The sequence below is a fragment of the Macadamia integrifolia genome, chromosome 5, assembly GCF_013358625.1.
Source record: "Macadamia integrifolia cultivar HAES 741 chromosome 5, SCU_Mint_v3, whole genome shotgun sequence".
Taxonomy (NCBI): Eukaryota; Viridiplantae; Streptophyta; class Magnoliopsida; order Proteales; family Proteaceae; genus Macadamia; species Macadamia integrifolia.
This window is the reverse complement of record NC_056561.1, coordinates 32,580,809-32,601,306: the sequence shown is the minus strand read 5'-3', so window position 1 is coordinate 32,601,306 and position 20,498 is coordinate 32,580,809. Positions and strand designations below refer to the sequence as shown.

At 36.6% G+C, this 20,498-nt stretch overlaps 2 protein-coding genes across 5 annotated transcripts; one reads left to right on the top strand and one right to left on the bottom strand.

Moving 5' to 3' along the window:
• The first annotated feature begins 1,901 nt into the window (after positions 1–1,901).
• Positions 1,902–14,520, top strand: LOC122079507. Of its 3 annotated transcripts, none has more exons than XM_042646039.1 (9): positions 1,902–3,142; positions 7,324–7,453; positions 8,485–8,975; positions 9,537–9,617; positions 9,786–9,884; positions 11,704–11,823; positions 11,938–12,021; positions 12,880–12,968; positions 13,721–13,841. In XM_042646039.1, exons 1-9 carry the CDS (start codon positions 2,822–2,824, stop codon positions 13,725–13,727), a joined length of 1,422 nt encoding a protein of 473 aa, XP_042501973.1. In that variant the 5' UTR covers positions 1,902–2,821; the 3' UTR covers positions 13,728–13,841. The 3 variants fall into 3 exon arrangements, with proteins under 3 accessions (XP_042501973.1, XP_042501972.1, XP_042501971.1); XM_042646038.1 differs by having other exon boundaries at positions 1,905–3,142; positions 11,710–11,823; positions 12,897–12,968; positions 13,721–14,520; XM_042646037.1 differs by having other exon boundaries at positions 1,905–3,142; positions 12,897–12,968; positions 13,721–14,520.
• A 4,263-nt stretch (positions 14,521–18,783) lies between these two features.
• Positions 18,784–20,038, bottom strand: LOC122079534. Of its 2 annotated transcripts, none has more exons than XM_042646075.1 (2): positions 19,915–20,038; positions 18,784–19,709 (listed from the first exon to the last, which is right to left on the bottom strand). In XM_042646075.1, the coding sequence occupies exon 2, from the start codon at positions 19,434–19,436 to the stop codon at positions 18,975–18,977; it is 462 nt and encodes a 153-aa protein (XP_042502009.1). In that variant the 5' UTR covers positions 19,437–19,709; positions 19,915–20,038; the 3' UTR covers positions 18,784–18,974. The 2 variants fall into 2 exon arrangements, with proteins under 2 accessions (XP_042502009.1, XP_042502008.1); XM_042646074.1 differs by having other exon boundaries at positions 18,784–19,660; positions 19,915–20,026.
• Between the last annotated feature and the right edge of the window lie 460 nt (positions 20,039–20,498).

Here is a 20,498-nt window from a genome sequence, read left to right as displayed (position 1 = left end):
TTAGGATTGAATCACCTTAATCCGATTAAAATCCAAGCAGTAGAAAACCCAATCAATCTACAACTACCCCTCTTTATTGGGTATGAAGTCCGCCAATAATTTAAGGTTGAATGACGAGGTTCACTTAAAAAATCAATTAAAATTTAATGATCAACTACTATTCAAATTTTAAAGTTACATAAAAATATGTTTATTGTCAAAATAATAGGTGTTTTGCTATATAATGGGAAAAAATACATGTAATTAAGTCATTTTAAAGAGAATGACCTAATCTTTTTTTTTTTTTTTTTTTTGTAACTTAATCATTTAAAACCAAATAATATATATAATAGATAAATACATAGTATACTATAATTTTATAACGTCCTCTCAAAAACAATAATTTTTTTACTACATTAATGGCAAAGCCAATGATCATTTTTCCACTTCCTAGGGGATTACAAGAAATATAGCTATCAACTATGCTTTTAACCTACTCCCCCTACCCCAAAGAAAAAGCATTTAAGAGTAGAATAATTTTCATAACTATTGTTCTTTTGATATTTAAGGTTGAATTTTTGCATCTCAAATGACCAATTACTCAATTAGACTAATACAATTGCAATGAGTAAGCGAACAATGGTCATCTAGGCCACTGGAAGAAAATGGACTTCATAGTCAATACCATATTTTTGGTTGTAGCTCTTTGCAACTAATTTGACTTTATAGCATTCATCTGTTTCATTTGATTGGGTATTATCGTGTACACCCACTTGCTACCTATAGTAGTTTTTATCAAAAATCATTTCAACTATATTCCATACATGTTTTTGCAAGGCATGCATCTAATTCTTTGAGTATAACTTATGAGGGAGTGTTCTCTATGGGGAGTAAGGCCTCTGCACCCAAACATAGGGGAGTGTGAAATGACCACTATGTCCATCTTGGTCGTTGTTCACATTCACTCTCATTGGTCGGCACATTGTAGTTCCATGAAAACTTTATTTCTTAATTTATTAGTACAAAGGATTAGAAGATACTTCCAAAAAGATGTGAGTCATATAATGTAAAAGAACATAGAAATAGCAATAAAAATCACAAACTTAGATTGATTGTTTTTTTTTTTTCTTAATAAATAATATCAAATGAAAATTAACATAGATGCAACATATATTTTTTTCTTTTTAGAAGAAGGATAAAACAAGTGCACCCAAAGATACGGAGTTCAGAGATTTCGTTAATGATAGGAATGTATATGAACCCTGATATAGCCTAGTTCACGCGGTTATGGAGCCAGTATGAAATTGAGGAAATAGTGAGATTGAAGACTTGAACATCCGTCGTTGGCCGAAAAAAAAAAACACAGAACGTATATATGAAGGCACTTTCTCCCCAAAATCGTTTGAGAACAGTTATCATAAATGTACAGGTGGGACTCATGGACGGATAAAAAACGAAACAAATGTAAGTCTACTGTAGGGTGAAAGCTGCACGCCACATCAGCACCTGAGCACCGGTTTGTTAAAGGCACGCGTTGTTACAAAGACAACCCAGAACCTCATCGACCAATAAGCACGTGACAATCAATTTCAGTGGACCCCACTTGTACAGAACCGGAATATTAAGGCTATATTTGGATTTCCTGACAAATCAAGAGTTGCGTAATCGATAAATCCCAAATTTACCCTCAGATCTTAATAATCGCATATTATCCACTTTAACGAGAAAGGCTACGCTATACTACAGTCACCTTCATCATCCCTATGATTCAACCGATCGCAAAGCATCATCTGTGGGCCATCCTTCAACGAAATCTAACAATCGATTCCCATCTCTACAGTGAAACGCGTTTAGAGCATGAGAGAACAGTGGATCTTGTCATAGCATATAATTAGTTCTCCCAGTAAGGTCTCCACACTCCTCTCATCAGTCTAATGAATACCTTTTCTGAGCTTTTTCCACTTATTATGTTTTCTTTTTCACGAGCTAAGCCTGAAGAAGGAAAGCCATGGTCTCGTCACGCTCTGTTTTTAGAGATTTCTAGGGTTTCAAGGGTTACATATTAATAGGGCTCCTCACTTCCTTGTCGGAATCTTAACTAAAGTCATTTTTCTTTCCCTTTTCTTTTCGGAAATTCTGTCGGTGTTTACTTATCTAGCTCTGATTTCTTCGGTATTTGATGAAATCGCAAAGCTTAGATGATCTGATCTGAGTTTGTTTTTAGTTTTTTGAAGTTTAATCTGGTTTTTAGATTTGATTTGTGAAGAAGCCGATCGATTGGAGGGAAATAGTTGGGTTTTCTGTTAGATTTTGGTGGAGTTTCTGAAAGTTGGAACTTGTACTTGTTTAAGAAAGGAAAAAGGAGAGATTTAATGGAGTTTGCCTTTTTGGTAACTTGTTGGTGAAGGAATCGGACTGAAAATTTTGACGGGAATGTGCTTCTTTTTTCGGGATTCTGGTGCGGATTTAATATTTTCACTCGTTCTTTGAGGGATGGGGGGAAGTTTGTTAGGAGTAGTTCTTCTCTGTGTAGCTCATTAATGGCAAGTTGTTGAAGTGAAGTGTTGGAGTGTAACACGTGAAGTGAAGTGTTAAGTGCTCGAGTGGTTGGCGAGAGCTGAAGTTCTGCAAGTTGAGTGCAGGGTCAAGCTCTTGTTATGGATTCGGTTGATGCTCTGGCTTCGCATCGGCAGCGAAGAAGCTGTAGATTTAATAGCCAGGACTGGTTGTGGATTTATATGGAATTCAGATAGTATCTTGGAGTATCTCACATTTGAGCTTTGTGGTTAAGAGAAACAGATATTGGTTGAGAGGACTATTCATGAGATTTTAGGTTTGCATTATGGAGGATATAGGTCTGTTCAAGCAAGGGTGGAAATGGCTGCAGTCACAGAAGCACGTGTACTCGAGTGCAAGGACTGCAGTGAGCTCTTTCAGAGACAAGATTGTATTTTTGATAGATCGCCATTGGCCGATGGTTTGCAGTGGGTGTGTAAAGACGGGGAAATGTCTATTGACGTTGTTGTTAAAGTGGAAGGACTGTATCATCCAGGGCTTTGGGTCTATGCTCAGCCTGCGTTCTGCGGCGTTGCTTGTTATAATGTGGAGTTGCTTCCTTAGTTTGACATCTATCTCTTGCCTCGTATATGTACTCCTGAGTCTGGTGAGTCGACTCCTTGAATCTTTTCTTTTTTCCTTATATGTTTTCTGATTAAATGTATTGGTCAAAATAAGATCACTCTTCTGCCGAGAAGCTTGTGGCTCAGTTCTAATTGGAAGAGCTGAATTTGCAATTGTATGGTCCATGGATGATGTTAACTATCAGACTTTCATAACCATCCATTGTCAACATGGCACATGGAAAGTAAATGACCCCACTTAGGAAATTGCATTGCCTAGATTGTCTAAATTCTAGGATTCCCAAAAGAAAACAATAACTTATGAAACTGTAATAATTCCATCTCTGGGGTCGTTAGGTTTAGGTAGATCTACAAGATAGTGGTTTTAGTAAATTGTTTGATAGCCAACTACTTTTCCACCTGGATAATGCACTGATCAAGAAACCTGAAGTTTCATTGTGTGTAACATGACCAAAAGGTTCCTCATGCAAGGATGCATCTGTATATGGAGTTTTCTTGTCTTCAGGGCTGTTTGCTATTGGTATTCATAGTTTATAACTTTCTGTCTGTTTGTTTGTTTGTTTTTTTTTTTTTTAATCTGTACTTTCTGTTTGTTTGATGGAAGTTTTCTTCTAGAGATTAGATGCCACCATGCTAGTGCCATTTCTTTTTTGGGTTGGGGAGGGAGGATAATTTGATTGTCAGCAGCATCTGGATACACCATGTAACTTCTGTTGATGGAATAAAAACTGAGAGAAATACATTGCTAATTTCACTGAAATTGGCATGCATTTTAGGATCATATTTTCGATGAAGCATAATTTTGTAGTTACATGTTAACTAAATCATTAGCCTTATAGAAAGTGTTTAGATATAACAGCTATCACGAGCAGATAATTTTCCAGATATAACATTTGTATAGAAACAAATGGAGCCTGAGTCTGGAATAATGATTATGGTATAGATCACCTCAGGAGATAATTTTCTAGATATGACATTTGTATAGAAACAAATGGAGCCTGAGTCTGGAATAATGATTATGGTATAGATCACCTCAGGGGAACCATATGAACTTGTTCTGTCTGTCAGTATATGCAATTTAAGGTAATGCAAGCACCACATCTTAGATGCATCATGTGCTTTTCCCATAACATGTAGCCCACAGTTAGTGCATTTAAAAATCGGTTGTGAAGTTGATATTTTGTTTGATGGCTGATACAAGGGAGGAAGTCCCGTACATTGTGGGCCTCAAAATTTGACATGTGGCTAGATTCGAAGAGCCATCTTGTTAAGGTTGGAAATGTGGTCTTTCTGAGACTAACATATGTTTTTATCTATCTCTATGTATTTACTGTTTGTCTCTGATCCACCCAAGCTTGGTTGGATGGGCTTAGTTGGCACCCTACCGGTCTACATGTTGCCTGGCCCTACCTTTGGTCATGTTATGATGTCAGCTCAAAGGCCCAAACATAATTGTCGCGGTAGAGTTCTAATTTTGGTGTATCTGACATGAAATGTCACTATCTTCAAAACTGAAACTACAATACAAAAAAGTTCATTACATGGTGCATCAAACAGTTGATATGAGCCATGAAATTCAAAGCAGTGCTGACTTTTGAAGGTTCCCGCTTTGTCCAATGGTTGAATGGCCAATCCATCCATGACTGGTCAGGCTCCATTTGTTCTATCATATGAGCTTGAGGAATTCCCAAAGAATGACTGGTCACAGTACCTTTCTGCATATGTATGCATGTGTATGTCCAAGGCCTCCAAGGCCTACCACAGTGCTATACAAGTTTTCCTAAAAAAAGAAGGCTACTCAAGAGAAGAAAATTAGCTCTCGTGTAATTACTTCTCATTTTCTTAAACTTATCGCAGCTGGCTCCCTGAAAAATGATTAAATACTTAGCCTTGGAAGCAGCTAAGCAAAATTTGATCATACTGATTCCTAAAGGTCTATGTTCAATTGTCCTATTTACTTATTCAAATATTTTTGTTCTATCAAAGATTCAAGTTCAACTTTTAGCCCCATCATTGCCAGTTCTTTCAACTCATTATCTTGAAAATCTTTTTCTGCAAACATGGAATACTGCTGAAAACATAGAGATGCAGAAGTGAGGAAATGATGATAGAATCGGATTGTCGGAAGATATTTGGTTTGGTAGAGTAAGGTCACTAGTTGCCTGAATCTATAGTGGCTGGTATCTTGAACAAACAAACCTGTTAGTGCATTGTTTGAATCGTGTGAGGGAAAAGTAATTTGGTTGCTCACATTTTAAAGAAAACCTAAATGATTTAGAAGTTGATGAAATACTGTCTCATAGTTTTAGATTCTTTAAAGGCTACATATACTAGGTATTGATGGTGACATGATGATTTTGGAGGGAGGACAGTAGGAGGCTTTTCCTTCGAAATGTTTCACAACTTTTAAGTTGTGCAAGGTCAGGTTTCTTGCCCCAGCCATAATATATGAGGCAAACCCATTCGTCCTAGGGTGGAGAGGATTGAGAATTGCGCATAAGCTATTGACTGCTGATAATCTGAAGAGCAGGGGATTGAGAGTTGTGAATAGATGTGCCATTTGTGAAAGGGTTGGAGAATCAGCCAACACCTGTTTACCGGGTGTGATATACCTGTTTGTTGCTTCTTTTGGTTACAGAAACAAAAGAAGTGGATAGTGCTAAATTGGAATCACGGAGGATGCTTCAAAGTCAAGAGGTTTTAAACAATAAGTGGGACTGAAATAAATGGCAGGGAGATCTTAAATTGATCTTTTTTTCTTTTATTTTTTTGTAGACTCAATTTTAAATAAAAAAGGAGAATAAAAGAAGATGTAGCTCTTGAATTAGAGCTGGCTGGGTGAAGTGGAGAGTCGCTTCTGGAGTGTTACGTGATAGGCTTAACCCACTAAAAGTTGAAGCAAAATTCTAAGGACAGAATGCGGCCAGCCGGCAATGTTGTCTGCAGCTGAATTTTAGGTGACAGAGACGCATAAACAAAATTAATACAGTAGACATCTGGATTTGAGATGGATGAGTGGAAAAACTAGAAATGAAAAGAAAATATAAGATGATCTAGATATAGCCACGATAGAAGATAATTTGAAGGAGAGATGTTTGATGTGGTATGGGGAGTGAATGGGAGGCCTGTGGGCACACTGATAAGGAGTGGCATGATGCAACTAGAGAGGCTGAAATAAATACCAAGGTATGGACAGAAAATTATTTGGGATTACCCCAAGATGGCTTAAGTGAAACAGGATATGTGTGGCTGACCCTGTTTAGTTGGGAAAAGGCTTAGTTGAGTTGGTTTGAGTTATTATGCCTAGAAAAATATCATCCTTGAGATTTTTTAAAGTAATTTGGGAGATGCCAAGTGAAATGAATTAGATATTTTAAAAATAATGACCATCAACTTTGAAGTCCAAGGATGCTTATTCTTGGAAGCTGTTCCTTTTGCTGTTTCTGCTCATGCAAAGAGTGAAAAATACATATTTTTTACAACAGAAGGGGAATTCAAAGCCTGTGCAGGTGAATAATGTCGCTAGTGGTAGATTGGCTTTTTAGCTCTCAAAGAATTCCTCGATATGCTGCGACACATATTTGGGAACTGAATTATGTTCTATTCCTGAGAGATTGATGATGCGTCAAGTATAGTTATATTTTCTATGGACGAGAAACGCTAGCCGGTTGTGCGCCCCTGCACCCGGACACAGGGGACGCAAGATGACCACTTCACCCCCTGTGCTGGATTCCTCAGTGGGTGCTCCCATTGGCCCCCATACTGGCGCAGGGTCACACAACCAGTTAGCGTTCTTTTCTCTATTTTTTTCTATATATTTCTATATATATATATACATATGGCCATACTGTTCACTTTGTTTTTTTAGTGGATAAATATTCTTGTGTTGTTTGAAGGAGTTATTTTTACAGAACTAGCCCCCCTTCTTTCTCATTATTTCATCCTCGTTCTGCTTTAAAGTTCTAACTGGTTCCCCTGCACTTCAGAATTTCCATTTGCTTATTTAGGCAACTATATGGGAGAGAAACTAAACATTTAAACCAACCTTTTACTCATGCTTTTCTGTAGAAAGGTCTTTTGCAGTTACTGATTAAATATGTAAAGACTAATGATCCTTACCTTCTTCATTTGATGCACTTGATTTAGTTTGGCTTTGTGAAAGTGGCTTAATTACAATGGACTGACAATGGATTTATGGTTTCAGGGAGCTGCTGGGGCTGCTGTTAGATACTTGGGCTATACCCCTGGACTTTTTATTGTTGGGTTGGTTTGTATTTTGACTTTGTGGATGTATGGTAATTTTTGGATTGCAGGAACATTGTTTATTGTTGGAGGTAAGGTCTTATTCTCTTTAACTACTGATTTTTTTGTCCTATGGGTGCCTCATTGTTAATATTTCATCCTCTTTTCTGTTTTGGTTTTGGCATAATTTGAAGTACCTGGACGGGATCATTATGAGGATAGTAGAAAAAGCTGGATTTAAGCATATCAGTATTTTAATAAAGATCAGTCCTGGGTGTGCTGATCCAATTCATTCTGGAATGGATGGTACAAGAAGAAAAGACCTAATGAATACAGTGGATTCACTAGTCTACTGCATAGAATATATTGGATTTGTATTATTCTGATACTGATCCAGACTGGACTATCCAACTGATATGACAACAATTTTTAAAATGTTGACAAGGCACAAAGGATCTTGTAGAAGATGTTCTGGGGGTGGTACCCACCTCTTGGTGGCTCCCATGTATGAGCTTCTCTCTATGGTTATACACCTGTCTCCTTGGATGGTTGTGATGATTTTCTTTTGTTGGCTCTTTGCCGTATATTGCCTTCATGGAAAACTACACTGGCTTCTTCTCCGGACTGTTTGGAAAATTGTTCCATTTTCTTAGGATTTTTGTCTTGAAAGTTCTTGGTACTATTCATCAAATAGTGGGTCCTAGGCCCCAAGCCCATGATATGTAACTTGGATCATTGCTGCTAGTATATTCATGTAGCCATAACATTGATACAGTAGAGTTCCCATCCTTTTTTTATGACTTTTTGGAGTGTCAACATTAGACGCGAATTTTCAGTGACAAATCTTTGAGCACAGATCATTGGAAGTTGGACCTGGACCGTTTGCTTCCTTTGTCACAGTGAGCATTCTCAAAGCTGATAGCTTTAATGACAAAACCTGATGTCAGGGCAAAATTTTGGAGCAATGATGTTTGGCCTTTTTTTTTTCTTTTCTGTTTTTTAACCTATTGGTCACTATTTTGATTGTTATTCTTTTGGAAAGAGTGCATCCAAGCTGTCTCTTGGTCCTTTTTTATTCTCATCTTTCTCTGCATACTGAAATCTTCAAATATTCTACCAACAGGTTTTTTGTTCTCCCTAAATCATGCACGCATCGTGGTCTTAATGGCAACCATATATGCCCTTTATTGTGTTAAGGTTCGTGTTGGATGGCTCGGGGTTTTTCTCTCAGTAAACCTTGCCTTCCTTTCGAACGATCTCTTCAGTTTCTTGCTCCAAGGGTGTGACAATGTAACTGAAGGCACACATTTTGAAGAACAAAAAGAATCAGAAACAGCTACAGAAGATGACAACTTCTCAGGGGATTGTGAATATTCTGCTCCAACTAGCGATGCTGAGAACTTACATTCATTCAAATCCAGCAAACCATCTACCACTTTGAATTTTGTGAACAGCCAGAAAGAATGCTCTGCTAGCCCAGTGGTCAAAGCAGACACGAGTTCAGTTGATGAGATGGAGAGGATATTGAATAGTGGGAATCATTATGAAACACTTGAACTTCCTCCTTACAAGAGCATTGATGCTACTGTATTGAAAAAGGAATACAGGAAAAAGGTATGGTTATTCTTAGCTCTTTGAATTGCCATGCTCCCATTTCAGAGTTCTCTCCTTCTCTGTTTCTCATTCATGTATACTATCATGTTCCTGTGTACGTAAATAATCTGTAGGGTCTACCCAAGGAGTGGTTTAGCATTACTTGCACACTCCAAAGTAGTTTAGTATGTAAAGCCTTTTTCTTTTCCCAACCTTTCATCACTATGTCTTCCTTAAGATAACTACTTGAGATTAACAAACGCTGACAACTCTCCCCTTACTCCCTTCTGTCAGCCATTAGGCAACCACCTCCCTCCCTCGATGATCTTGACACTTGTTTCGCATGTGCATGCCTAGTAAGTTTAATTCTTTGCATGCTACAGGATCAAGTAGCCATACACCTGCCAATTGAGTGGTGGGCTGAAGCACCTTACTGGTGTGATCTTCGATTCTTTCTGGCTGTAGTACTGCCGTGTGATATTTCCTGTTGGTTCAATTTGACTTGTGTGGATATTCTCTATTGTTCTTTTTGTATTTTGTTATTTTTTGTATATGTATGTGATTTCTATTTTTTCTGTACAGGCCATTCTTGTGCATCCTGATAAAAATAGGGGAAGTACACTTTCTAGTGAATCATTCCAAAAACTTCAGTCTGCATATGAGGCAAGTTCACATCTACTAGAAACTGCAATACATATTTACTTATTTTTAACATCATGTCTATGCAGCTTCTGACTAGTAATTCTGTCTAGCTTGGTGATATTTAACTGGTGCTACTTTATACAAATTGTGTAATGGCCTTGGCAACTTGTAACAGTGATGAGTTTTCAGGTTCTTGCAGATTCTATGAAGAAGAAAGACTATGATGATCAACTAAGGAAGGAGGAATCAAAACGAGTGTGTCAGAAGTCCAGTAGCTCCTCACAACAGGTATTGTAGATGGGCTCTTGTTTCTAAGTCGTGAGTCATGCGCCAGCTTCTAAGCATATTTTGGAAATTTACAATTCTTGTCCGTTCTGTTACTAAAATTTGAGATGAGTGAACATAGAACATAGTGAAAGGAGAAATAATAATTTACAATTTTTCTTATCAATTACTTAAGTCATATTGTACTCTGCATTAGCTATTGTTTTTTGTGTGCATATACTCATAGTTACTTTCTGGTTTCCAACATGGTGTTGTCTGCTTGGATGTGAATTTTGTTGGTTGAGCTAAGAGCAGCAGGGCCAAAGGGGTCCTTTTGTTTGAAGGGGTTTTCTTTTTACTATATATTTGTTTATGGATTTTGTTTAGCTCTTTCTTATGAGATGGCTATAAGACCAAAAATACTGTATGGGAACTAATTTTGGGCAGTGATGGGACAGTGTAGGTAGAAATTGAGAGTAACTGAGATGGATGACTGGAAAAACAGCTCCAATAGTTTACTAGGTGCCAAAAAGTGAATTGAGATGGTTTGGCCATGTGCAACCAAGGGCACCCAGAATCTCCCAGATACGCCTGTGACGAGTATTTTATTTTATTTTATTTTTTAACAAATTTGAGGTGTTCGAAGTACAAGGGAAGTCCGAAAATGGCCTGGGTTAAAGTGGAGAGAAGACATGACATGTATGAGTTACCAACACTTATGACCTTAACAGAGAGGACTGGTGGGATTCATGTGGCTGACCTATAATACTTGGACTAAGTTTCATAAAGTTTTTGTACTTGTTTATGTGAATGGTTCTTTGGAATGCCCTTTTGGATAGGCTTGGCAAAATGGGTGGCTTAGTTTGAGCCACTTGGTCCATTGTCTAATCAAGAGCATTAGATAGGTAGAAGAAATTAATCAAGAGCATTAGATAGTAGAGGCTAATCAGTTGGCTGCATGTGTTCCTTCGGTATTTTCAATGGCCCAAATGTTGATCTTTTAAGAAAAACGGTGGTTGGGGGAGAAGAAAGGAAGGGGGGAGGTTCTTGCTTTCTCCATGAGGTGAAGTCCTCTTGGACTGAAACTTGACACAGGTAGGAAGAGTGAACAGTCCTGCCTGTGTCTTTTGTGTGCTAACTAAGCTCAATAAGGCAGATTTTGGTGCTCTTCCTAATAAACCTGGGGGGCTGCAATTCTAACTGTCTTCCGTATTCCCATTTACTTATTGCTCTCAAGGAAGATTATTACTTTTTGTTAGGGAAACTAACCGAGGTGCTGAGGTACGGGGTGTTCAGCTATTGCAGTTGGTCATTACCCAGTTTGTGGTGTGTCAAAAAGGCATAAGGGGTGGGGAGTGTCTTGAAGAAGTTACTAAAGCAAGAGATGCTTTAAATCTCATATCGTATATATCCAGCAGATTGCCTGTAGACCTTTAATATGTCTTACGCTAGGCTATGGAGTATGGATGAGTATATCCGGAAGATTGCCTGTAGACCGTAACGTTTAGAGCAACATAGCAAACTTTTTACTTCAGTTTCCCCAATTTCCTGGTTGATTTTTGACATATAGAGATACTATGGTTTTGCTCTAACTGGATTATAAACAAATCCGTCAGTGTTAGTTGTTAATCATTAGTCTAGAATTTAGATGTGGCATAATCGAAGTAGAAACAATACCATTGCCTGTTTGTCCTGAATATACTGGAGCAGCAAGAAAAATATGTAGGAAAGCTGTGGTCATTCACTTAATTTGTTAGTTGATGTGGAGCCTCATTATTGCTTTAGTGGAGTAGTCGCTGGATATTGAACTCAATGAAACTGCTTTCGTTACTTTTCTTACAAGTGGCAGGATCGCACGGATTATCTCTCTGAAGAGTCTAGGCGTATACATTGCACAAAATGTGGCAATTCACATATATGGATATGCACCAATAGAACTAAAGCCAAGGCCAGGTGGTGTCAGGTGAGACTACTTATGAATTTGTTCAAAATTAGTAAGTGTATATACTTCAAATGTAGCTGGAGTTTGAGTTTGTTGTTATAGACATATAAAAGTTAATATCGGCTTTGGCATTAGGATTGCCGTCAATATCACCTAGCCAAGGATGGAGATGGATGGGTTGAGTATGGATGTTCATTGTTCTTTGCGAGGACTCAAAAGGTATTTATCTGCCTCGAGAAACTTGCTTTGAGTAATCCTGTCTTAAGGGAATGCCGGCTTTGATATGGCATTGGAAATTCGTTCAATTGATTGCTTACTGTTCTGGAACTGGAACACCTGCCAACTCCTTTTTTCCATTCAGATGGTGTTTCTAAATCCAATCACCCTAACATCCTACATTTTGCTGTTATTGTAGCATGACAATAATCCTCTGTTATTTCTGGATCAGGATAGAGAAAAATGTGTCTTTATCATTACATCCTTCGGCCCTCTTTGGTATTATTTTTCTTTTTTATTTTTATCTATTTAACAAAAATCATTAATGAAAATCATTTTTTATTGAAACATAAAAATGGTTTGGTAACTACTTGACAAAAATGATTTTTTTGTGAGAAATAGTTTGGTCTCTCTATGTGCAAAATAGTTTTAAAAAAAAATGGGTGAAGAGATTCCCTTCACCCATCTATCTTATAACTCTCTTTCTCCACTTTGGACTGAAGAAGAGGGGGCAAGGGGTTTGGATTTCTAATTACAAAACAAATGACTACTTTACCCCTCCATATTGAGCTTTTAAGCTTTAAGCACATGTTCATTAAAGTCCAGCGCAAAAATAACTGAAAATCATTTTTGGCCAAAACACATTAATGACTCTTGATCTCTTTTTTGTTTTTGTGTTTTTACCAATTTTTTTAAAATAGAAACAAGCTCCATAAATGATACCAAATGCAGCCAAAACTATTTTTATGAACAGAAATAAAAAAGAAAAATGATACCAAAGAGGCCTTGGTAAATATCATTTATTGTTTTTTCTTTTTAAGTTGCTGGATTAGTATTTATGGTTATTTTTTGTTTTAGCAGTTTCGTCTTCCTTTCAGGTTGAAATACCACGTGCCTTTGTTTGCGCAGAAAGTAAGATCTTTGATGTGTCAGAATGGGCTATTTGTCAGGTATTTTATTTATTTTATGCTAAGCTCTTGTCGGGTTAGTGTTTAGCTTTGAATTCAAGCTTTAAAGACCCTTTTAATTATATTTCAATCAGATTTACTGGGATTTTCCTGGTTTAGATATTGTGATGAGGTGGTTCATTACTTACCTACGAACGGGGAAATCTTGAAAAGATTAATGTCAACTATATTAATCTTTATACTAAAATTTTTATTTGTATTCCACTATCTTCTGGGTTTTATCTTATTAATGGTAACGTATATCCAGGTTAATGTATGGAATTAGTAGTCTCTATAATTTTGGTTTATTGGGAACTTATCTATTTGCTGTAGAATTGCATTGTGTGCTACCTGTATGCTTTCTGATATTAAAACACAAAAACAGTGGTGGGGAAAGAAGTGAATACTTACCATAAAGGAAGATATAGAGTAGATCATGTTTGCCACTATTCGTGATAGTTGCCATACCCGTCCAAGTACAAAATAAAATTCTACATGATGCATATGCGGTACGATGTGGTGAATACGATAATCCATATCTACATACTGATCTTTGTCAAACCAAAATGTTACCCTGGGTCCCTGGTTGGGAAACTCACAAGCTGCTTTGTCATTGGTATCTTTTATAATGGATCCTAGTATATGTTGTGGAAATATTCCTAACTAGTTTGAGTTTGTTTTACCTCATGCCTTTGGCAGTTTTCCTTGATTTCACCTTCAACGTCACCTTCTTACACCTTGAATTTTTGTTACAGGGTATGATATGTAGGCCTAATACCCATCGGCCAAGCTTCCATGTAAACATGGTTGGCTTGGGGAAAGCAACACAGAGGTCCAACTCAAGCAGATTTCCTTGGGATTTGGATGCTGAGATGATGGTGGAAGAAGAAGACGAGTTTGAGATATGGTTTCAGAAGGCATTGGCCTCAGGCCTCTTCTCTGAACCTTCTAAACGCAGAAAGAGCTGGAGCCCTTTCAAATTACATCCAAAGAAAGGGAAGAAACAGTGGCGGAGATCATCTACATGAATTCCTGTACACAAGCTACTCAGAGTTCAGTCTTGCTGATACTTTAGGTCAAATGGATCTTGTACTGTGTCTGTCAGCAAGAAAGATGAAAGGAGATGGGACAGAGTAGCAGTGTTCTTAATATATTGGGAACCTGCAAACATATTGGAGCACCCTTTGCAGCCTCTCGACTGTTGTAAAGTAAATAATGGAGTTGAGTCACAAAACTCCGGCAAATGGAAGTTTTTCCTCAGAAGAACTCTGGTTGTGCTCGTTGTGCAGCAGTCGGGAATTCTCATCACAGAGAAGTCGTCGCTTGAAACAGAAGACATTGACATGAGCACTCCATTGTAAATTGATCCAGGTAACATCCATGTTTACCACGTTTTCTTTTGTAAAAATAATTCTGGATTCATGTACGTTGCAAAAATTGCTTCTTCCCTTGTCTTGCCGGATCAGCCAGCAATATATAATTTGATTGGGCATTACAGCCTGGTTAACTTGGTTAAGGAGAAAAATATAAGGGACCTACCTATAGTTAACTGGCATTGTTGGAGTCTCCTGTGATTCTGATACCATATGTGACGGCTCAAAATACCTTCTTTTTTTTTTTTTTCTTCACTATCTGATCACCAAAGTTCTATAAGATAGAATCCAGGGTTGAAGTATTGGTATCGCATCAGCGATCCATATCGGTTTGGCATGTCTCTGATCCTGAATTCCTGACACATGGCTAATACCATATCGGTTGAACGGTATGCTCAGGGGTAAAAAGTTAGAAAATCTATTTTTTTAAAGAAAAATCAAGGGTATGTCTATTCCAAATGGGTGATCAGATATGGATCCATTTTGATATGGTCTTGCTTGTATGTCCAATGGTCTTTTAGTTCTTCAATGGTCTTTTGTTCTTCGAAGATTCCCGAACAAAATTGATTTTTGCAACCTGAGTGCAAAAGTATTGTGTTGACACATGGGAAGTTAAATCGATCTAGATTTTTCTTCTTCTTTTGTTAGAATAATCAAGTGAATGTATGCCCACAAAATTTGGGTTCTAGACCATAATACTATTTGGTAGATTATTATTTTTTTTTTTAAAGAAAAATAATTTACATAATAGAGGAGAAAACATAGTTATCAGTTTTCATTTGTTTAGAGAGTTTTCTAATCATTGTCCTATGAGCAATGTTGGTTAAAAAACAATCACTTCATTGGTGGACATGAGCCAAAAAGGAAGAGAAGGAAAGTGTTATAGACGTTTAAGAGAGATGGTAGTATCACTCTAAGGTCGTGAGATTGGTGTTTGATCTACAAAAAGATTGTATGGATCTTTAGAATTTGTTCATATTTCTTTGATTTGTCAGCCCTTCATTTATGCTTCCTGCATCCCAAGGAGGAACCCCTACTAGAAGCTTCGGTGGGATATTTTGTCATCAAATAATTAATTTTAAAGGAAATACATTCTCCTTTAAAAATTATACAGTATCTCAGTCACATAATTTTTTTTTTTTTTGTGATAAAAATCCAACCACATAAATTAAGACATCGATTTGCAACAGACACATCAAAGTGTAAATGTAAGGTTTGGAAGATCTGGCATTGGCCCAAGGGATATCAAAGTGTGGTAAATTAGTCGTCTGTGTACAAAAACATACTCATTTTTCCCCTATTTCTATTCCAATTTTAAGGGAAAAAAAAAAAAATGGCATGGAAACTAGGATTTTGGATTTAAACAATCAAATGAGATGTATTAGGAAGTCCTATTGAAACTATTGTAGCAGACATCAACAAATACGAAAATAAACAAACATAGATTCTCACAACACAGAGATTTAATGAGGTTCACACACCGATGTAGTGTGCTACGTTCTTCGATGAAGAAGAAAATGTTTCATTACATAGAAGAGATATTATACTCAAATAGGGGCGAAAAAACTCGCTCTGAAACCTTAGCTCGAAAAAACGCTCAAAATACAATGATTTGCTCAACAAGATGGTAGTACCTTATATACTCCTCCAAGTCGCGGGTCAATCCATATGGTCGCGGTCGATTGGGTAGAACCATATAGCGGGAGTTACGTCTCTGCTTACATCACAGATCTCAGAAAATTTTCCACACCAAAATATGTCGAAGTGGGTCAATCTTCAAAATGGATAAAAAATTCGAGACAAACTTAACAGAAACAAATTAATTATTTTAAATAAATAACTGATCATTTTTTAAAGATGCAAATAAGAAATGTATGAACAAGTTTGATGAACCAATATCAATAGTGTTTAGAGACTCATCTTGTATGATCATTCAGATAGAATATCGTGCAGAATAATAATTCTATTGTGAATTTTACACCAGAAAAATTAATTTTATTGGGTAGAGTTAGAGATGAGAAGGGCATAAAGCAAAAAAAAAATTAGTTTTAGTGGGTTTGTAGCAAATGCAAGGTTGGAAGAAAATTTGGCACAACTACCATGTGATAGTTTGGCTGGAAGTGAAGTATATATCTTACAACTACCTTGTGATAGTTTGGATGGGAGTAAATCTGGCACAACTACCATGTGATAGTTTGGTTGGATTGATTTTTCAAATCAATATGAGTTTTCAATATGTTAATATAATGTTTTATAAACTATTGACAATCTTCATTTTGTTTAATGTTACGATTGGTGTCCATCAACAGAAAAAACAAGAAAAAATATCATATAATTGACTCAAGACTTATAATTAAAATAATGTATTAAATTTAACATGTGGCTTATCCAAAGAACTTTCATTGTATCCAACATTTGCATCATTGAAATGATGATCATCCACACGGTAGAACAGTCAATGAGTAGCCACCATCCAAATGTGATGTTGTAGAGATCCATCATGGATAGGTATCTCAATGTGAAGCATTATTGCATCATATGAGAGACTTGAAAAATCAACAATAACAACAAACATAACTTTGTCCCAGTTAAATGGGATCAGCTACATGAATCTGATATTGGTTAGACTATTAACTGAAATAAGAATAGAAAGAAGTGACAAAACAAAGTTAAAAGTGGGTAAAAGAAGAATTTTCAAATCAACATCACATGAGCATCCCTTACAAGGGCTCGGCTACACCAGTCCTTGTTTTCCATATAACTCTATCTATGGTCACACTAGAATTGAGATAAATAGAATCGATTGAATCCTAACGATGAGAGAGAGAGAGAGAGAGAGAGAGAGATTGATTTTCCTTAAACCACAGTGATGGGGAATTTTTTTATCGCGCCTTATTAAATGGGCAGGTGAGGGTATTGTGCAAAATTTGGGGAGGGTGTTATGTTCGACCATTCTGAAATAGGAAGGACGTTTTAGGATCCTAGGCTCGTAGCAGAAACCGCTGAACCCTTCTCACATGGTGGGGAATTTTTTTTTTACAAAATATAATAGTTAAAACTAACAATCACGGACAAAATCGATTAAAAGAAACAAGGCTTGTAGTACAACTTAATGTCAATAGACAGCCTATGAACATCACAAAAGATGACATTAATATTAGAATGTAATAGTCCTAAAAAGTCATAGAATCGACTTTCTTGTTTTCACCAAAGTGAATAGAGGCACTCACCCCACTTACCCTTTCCCTACTTTTCACCAGTGAGTGGAAGTGAGCGTCAGATGGCTGGAGTGCATGTCAAGATCCTTCCAACCATTGGATCCTCACTATCACTCACTACCAGTCACATATGATTTGAAAATTGTAAAATTTGGTGATAGATTTGATCCTTATCAACAAAGAATAACATCTATGGACGAAACTTAAAAAAAGTTAGGTCAGACTCATGGGAGTTGTTGCAATTTGCTTCCAAAGCCAGTTGATGGCACCTAACCGTGGTATTCCCTTTGCATTTTTTTTGGAACTATTAACCTAGGTGATGTGATTTTTTTATATTTTTTTCTTTTTTTTTCTTTTTTTTTCATGTTAAATAGCCTACCGTCCAGTTTATTATGGCTGATTTGGGAAGCAAGAACAAGTAAATCAAGCAAAATGATTGTTCTAGAATGACTATTCCTCCCAAATGTTCTTTGTGATGCAGGAAACCATGGCAATTAGGATCGGCTACTAGGGCCTCAGCCATGTTGCAACATTTTAATATTTGGCCCATGATAACTCTGTAACTTCTAACTCTACTTTATGGTGTTATTTGTTTATTTTTTTATTTTTTTCATGAAAAAAAAAATGAGACCTAAGCATTTCTTTTCAACAAACACAAATTAAAAATAAAAGAAAGAAGACTATTTTTTTTTTTTATTAAAGATAAATAAATAATTCATTATCAAGAAGAACAGTCCCTAAAAAGGAGAAAGGGAGAAAAAAAAAAAGATAAAAATCCAAGCTCAAAAAGAAGGGGGCATTCTTGATGATAGAACTACGAAACTCTTAGGAAGTTACAATATGACAATTTCGAAAGGAAGTATTACAAGTAGAAGAAAGAAACACGAAAAATCTTGGCCTTCACATCAAAAGAGATGGAGCACAAATCTTTTAAAGAGAAAGAGAGTTAGAGATCAATTTACTATGATTTCTTTCTATCCATATCTGGTTTATGATTGCACAAATGGTGAGATTTCCCACAATATCACAAATGGACTTTCCCTGAAACGTCATATCCATCAAAATCCACTTGCCTTGAAATGAAAAATTCTTCTATTTAACGGTTAACATTTGACAAAATTCCATTTTCAAATAGAGAAAGAAACAATGCAAACAAAGAAGAGCTGCTCAATATTTTCTTTTGATGAATGATCAATATTTTCCGGTTCATTCCCACACCCAATGCTCTTTCTGAAAATTCAATGAACAATTTAGATTAATATGATGCCAAATATTCCATTACAATCTAAAGCCATGAAAAATACTTGGCAGCAAGTACGTCTTGCCACCACCAGCCCAAGGCTCTTTACAACACTCAACTTACCATAGATCCTCACCAATGAAATCCCCAGAACCATTAATTTAGAATCTAACTAAGATCACTCACGAACCACAATCTCCTTACACGAATTGGACGACGATGGTGGTAGTGGTAGTGGTACTGGTGATGACGATGATCTCCGTCGCTGCTGAAACATATAAAGGAAAGCAGCTGCAACCATAAAAGCTATACCAACGGTCCCACATGCCAAGCTGGCAATCAATAACGTCTCTCTCACTCTATCTTTCCCTCTTCCATCATCTCTCCTCAGAATCGTCGCCGGAGTTCCGATACTCCTCCACGGTGGCTCGCTCGAGTTCTTCGCTTCCGGTAACTCCTTTGAATCTCCATTGAAGAATGACATCATCTCCGGCGAATCAACTTCTGTAGTATTGTTCTGATAATCGATGCCGTGATCGGATGGCCGCAGGTAACGAGTCTCCACTGTCAACAACATCGAAATGACGATGATCGCGAAGAATGTGAATGATCGGAAGAGGTTTTCGCGATCAGGTAACATGATTTTGTGCTTTCTTCTGGGTTTTGAAGGATCAAAGATGAAAATTTTGGTCGAGATTTCAGTGGTTTCGCAGCTCTGCTTTCTCTCTGTTTCGGTGTGAGTTAGTGTGGGAAATGGCGAGGAATTCGAAATCAGGTATGTGTCTAATTTTTCTTTGCTCTTATATAGTAGAAACGTGATTCCTTGTCGGTAGAACAGTCTTAATCCGCCGCTCCTTTCTTTGTCTTTATACGAGAGAAAGAGAGAGATTCGTCAAGGTTTGTACAGATATTTCTGCAAGAAAATTCTTCTTGTAACGAAAAAAGATGAAGGTGGAAGTCTAAAGAAGAGTGGAAAGTGGTCAAAATCTGGACTTTAATAAAATAGAGAAAAAAGAAATTCTGCTTCAGAACTATGACTCCTTTGCAAGATTTGCTGCTGAAATGGATTCAATTTGTTTAATAAAGATAAAACAGAAGAATAAAAGTTCAATCATTACCGTCTTTTTGCTGTTTTCTTCCATGAAAATTTCTCTCCATGTTCTCAATAGTCTCTGAAAATTTTGGGACTTATTATCCATAAAGAAAAAAGAAAAAGTTGGAAAGTAGAGGGTGTCAGTCGGTTTGGTTTGGTTGGGTTTATATTTATTTGACTAAACTAAAATCGTACCATTTAATGCAATCATTTAGTAAATGGTTTTGATTTCATAATTTTTAAATGATATCGGTTTCACGGTTTTGATCTCGATTTATTCCATATGGTTTCTAAATAGTTAGCAATCGGTTTGCAAGTTTATTCACATGCTTACTAAAATTTACTTTGGTTGATAAATGCTTCAATCTTGTATCAAATTAAATGAGACATTGGACAAACAAGGATTTAACTATATAACTATATAATATGAGTAAATTATTGAATAGATTATTGGACAGCTTCTATGATCCTTAATTCTTTCTTAAATTAAATCATTATGTTTTGTTAAAACAATTAAATATTTAATTGTTATACGAGTTAATCGAATAGGTTTTGATGGTTTAAATGGTTTGATTTTCATGGTGTTAATTCGATTTGAAACCAACGGGT

Coding starts and splice junctions, on each gene's coding strand:
- LOC122079534 (XM_042646074.1), bottom strand. CDS start 19,954: ATGGAGAGAAATTTTCATGGAAGAAAACAGCAAAAAGACG. Junction 19,661..19,914: donor AAGAAAACAGCAAAAAGACG/GTAATGATTGAA, acceptor TCTCGTATAAAG/ACAAAGAAAGGAGCGGCGGA.
- LOC122079507 (XM_042646037.1), top strand. CDS start 2,822: ATGGAGGATATAGGTCTGTTCAAGCAAGGGTGGAAATGGCTGCAGTCA. Junction 8,976..9,536: donor AAAAGGAATACAGGAAAAAG/GTATGGTTATTC, acceptor TTTTCTGTACAG/GCCATTCTTGTGCATCCTGA. Junction 9,885..11,703: donor CCAGTAGCTCCTCACAACAG/GTATTGTAGATG, acceptor TTTTCTTACAAG/TGGCAGGATCGCACGGATTA.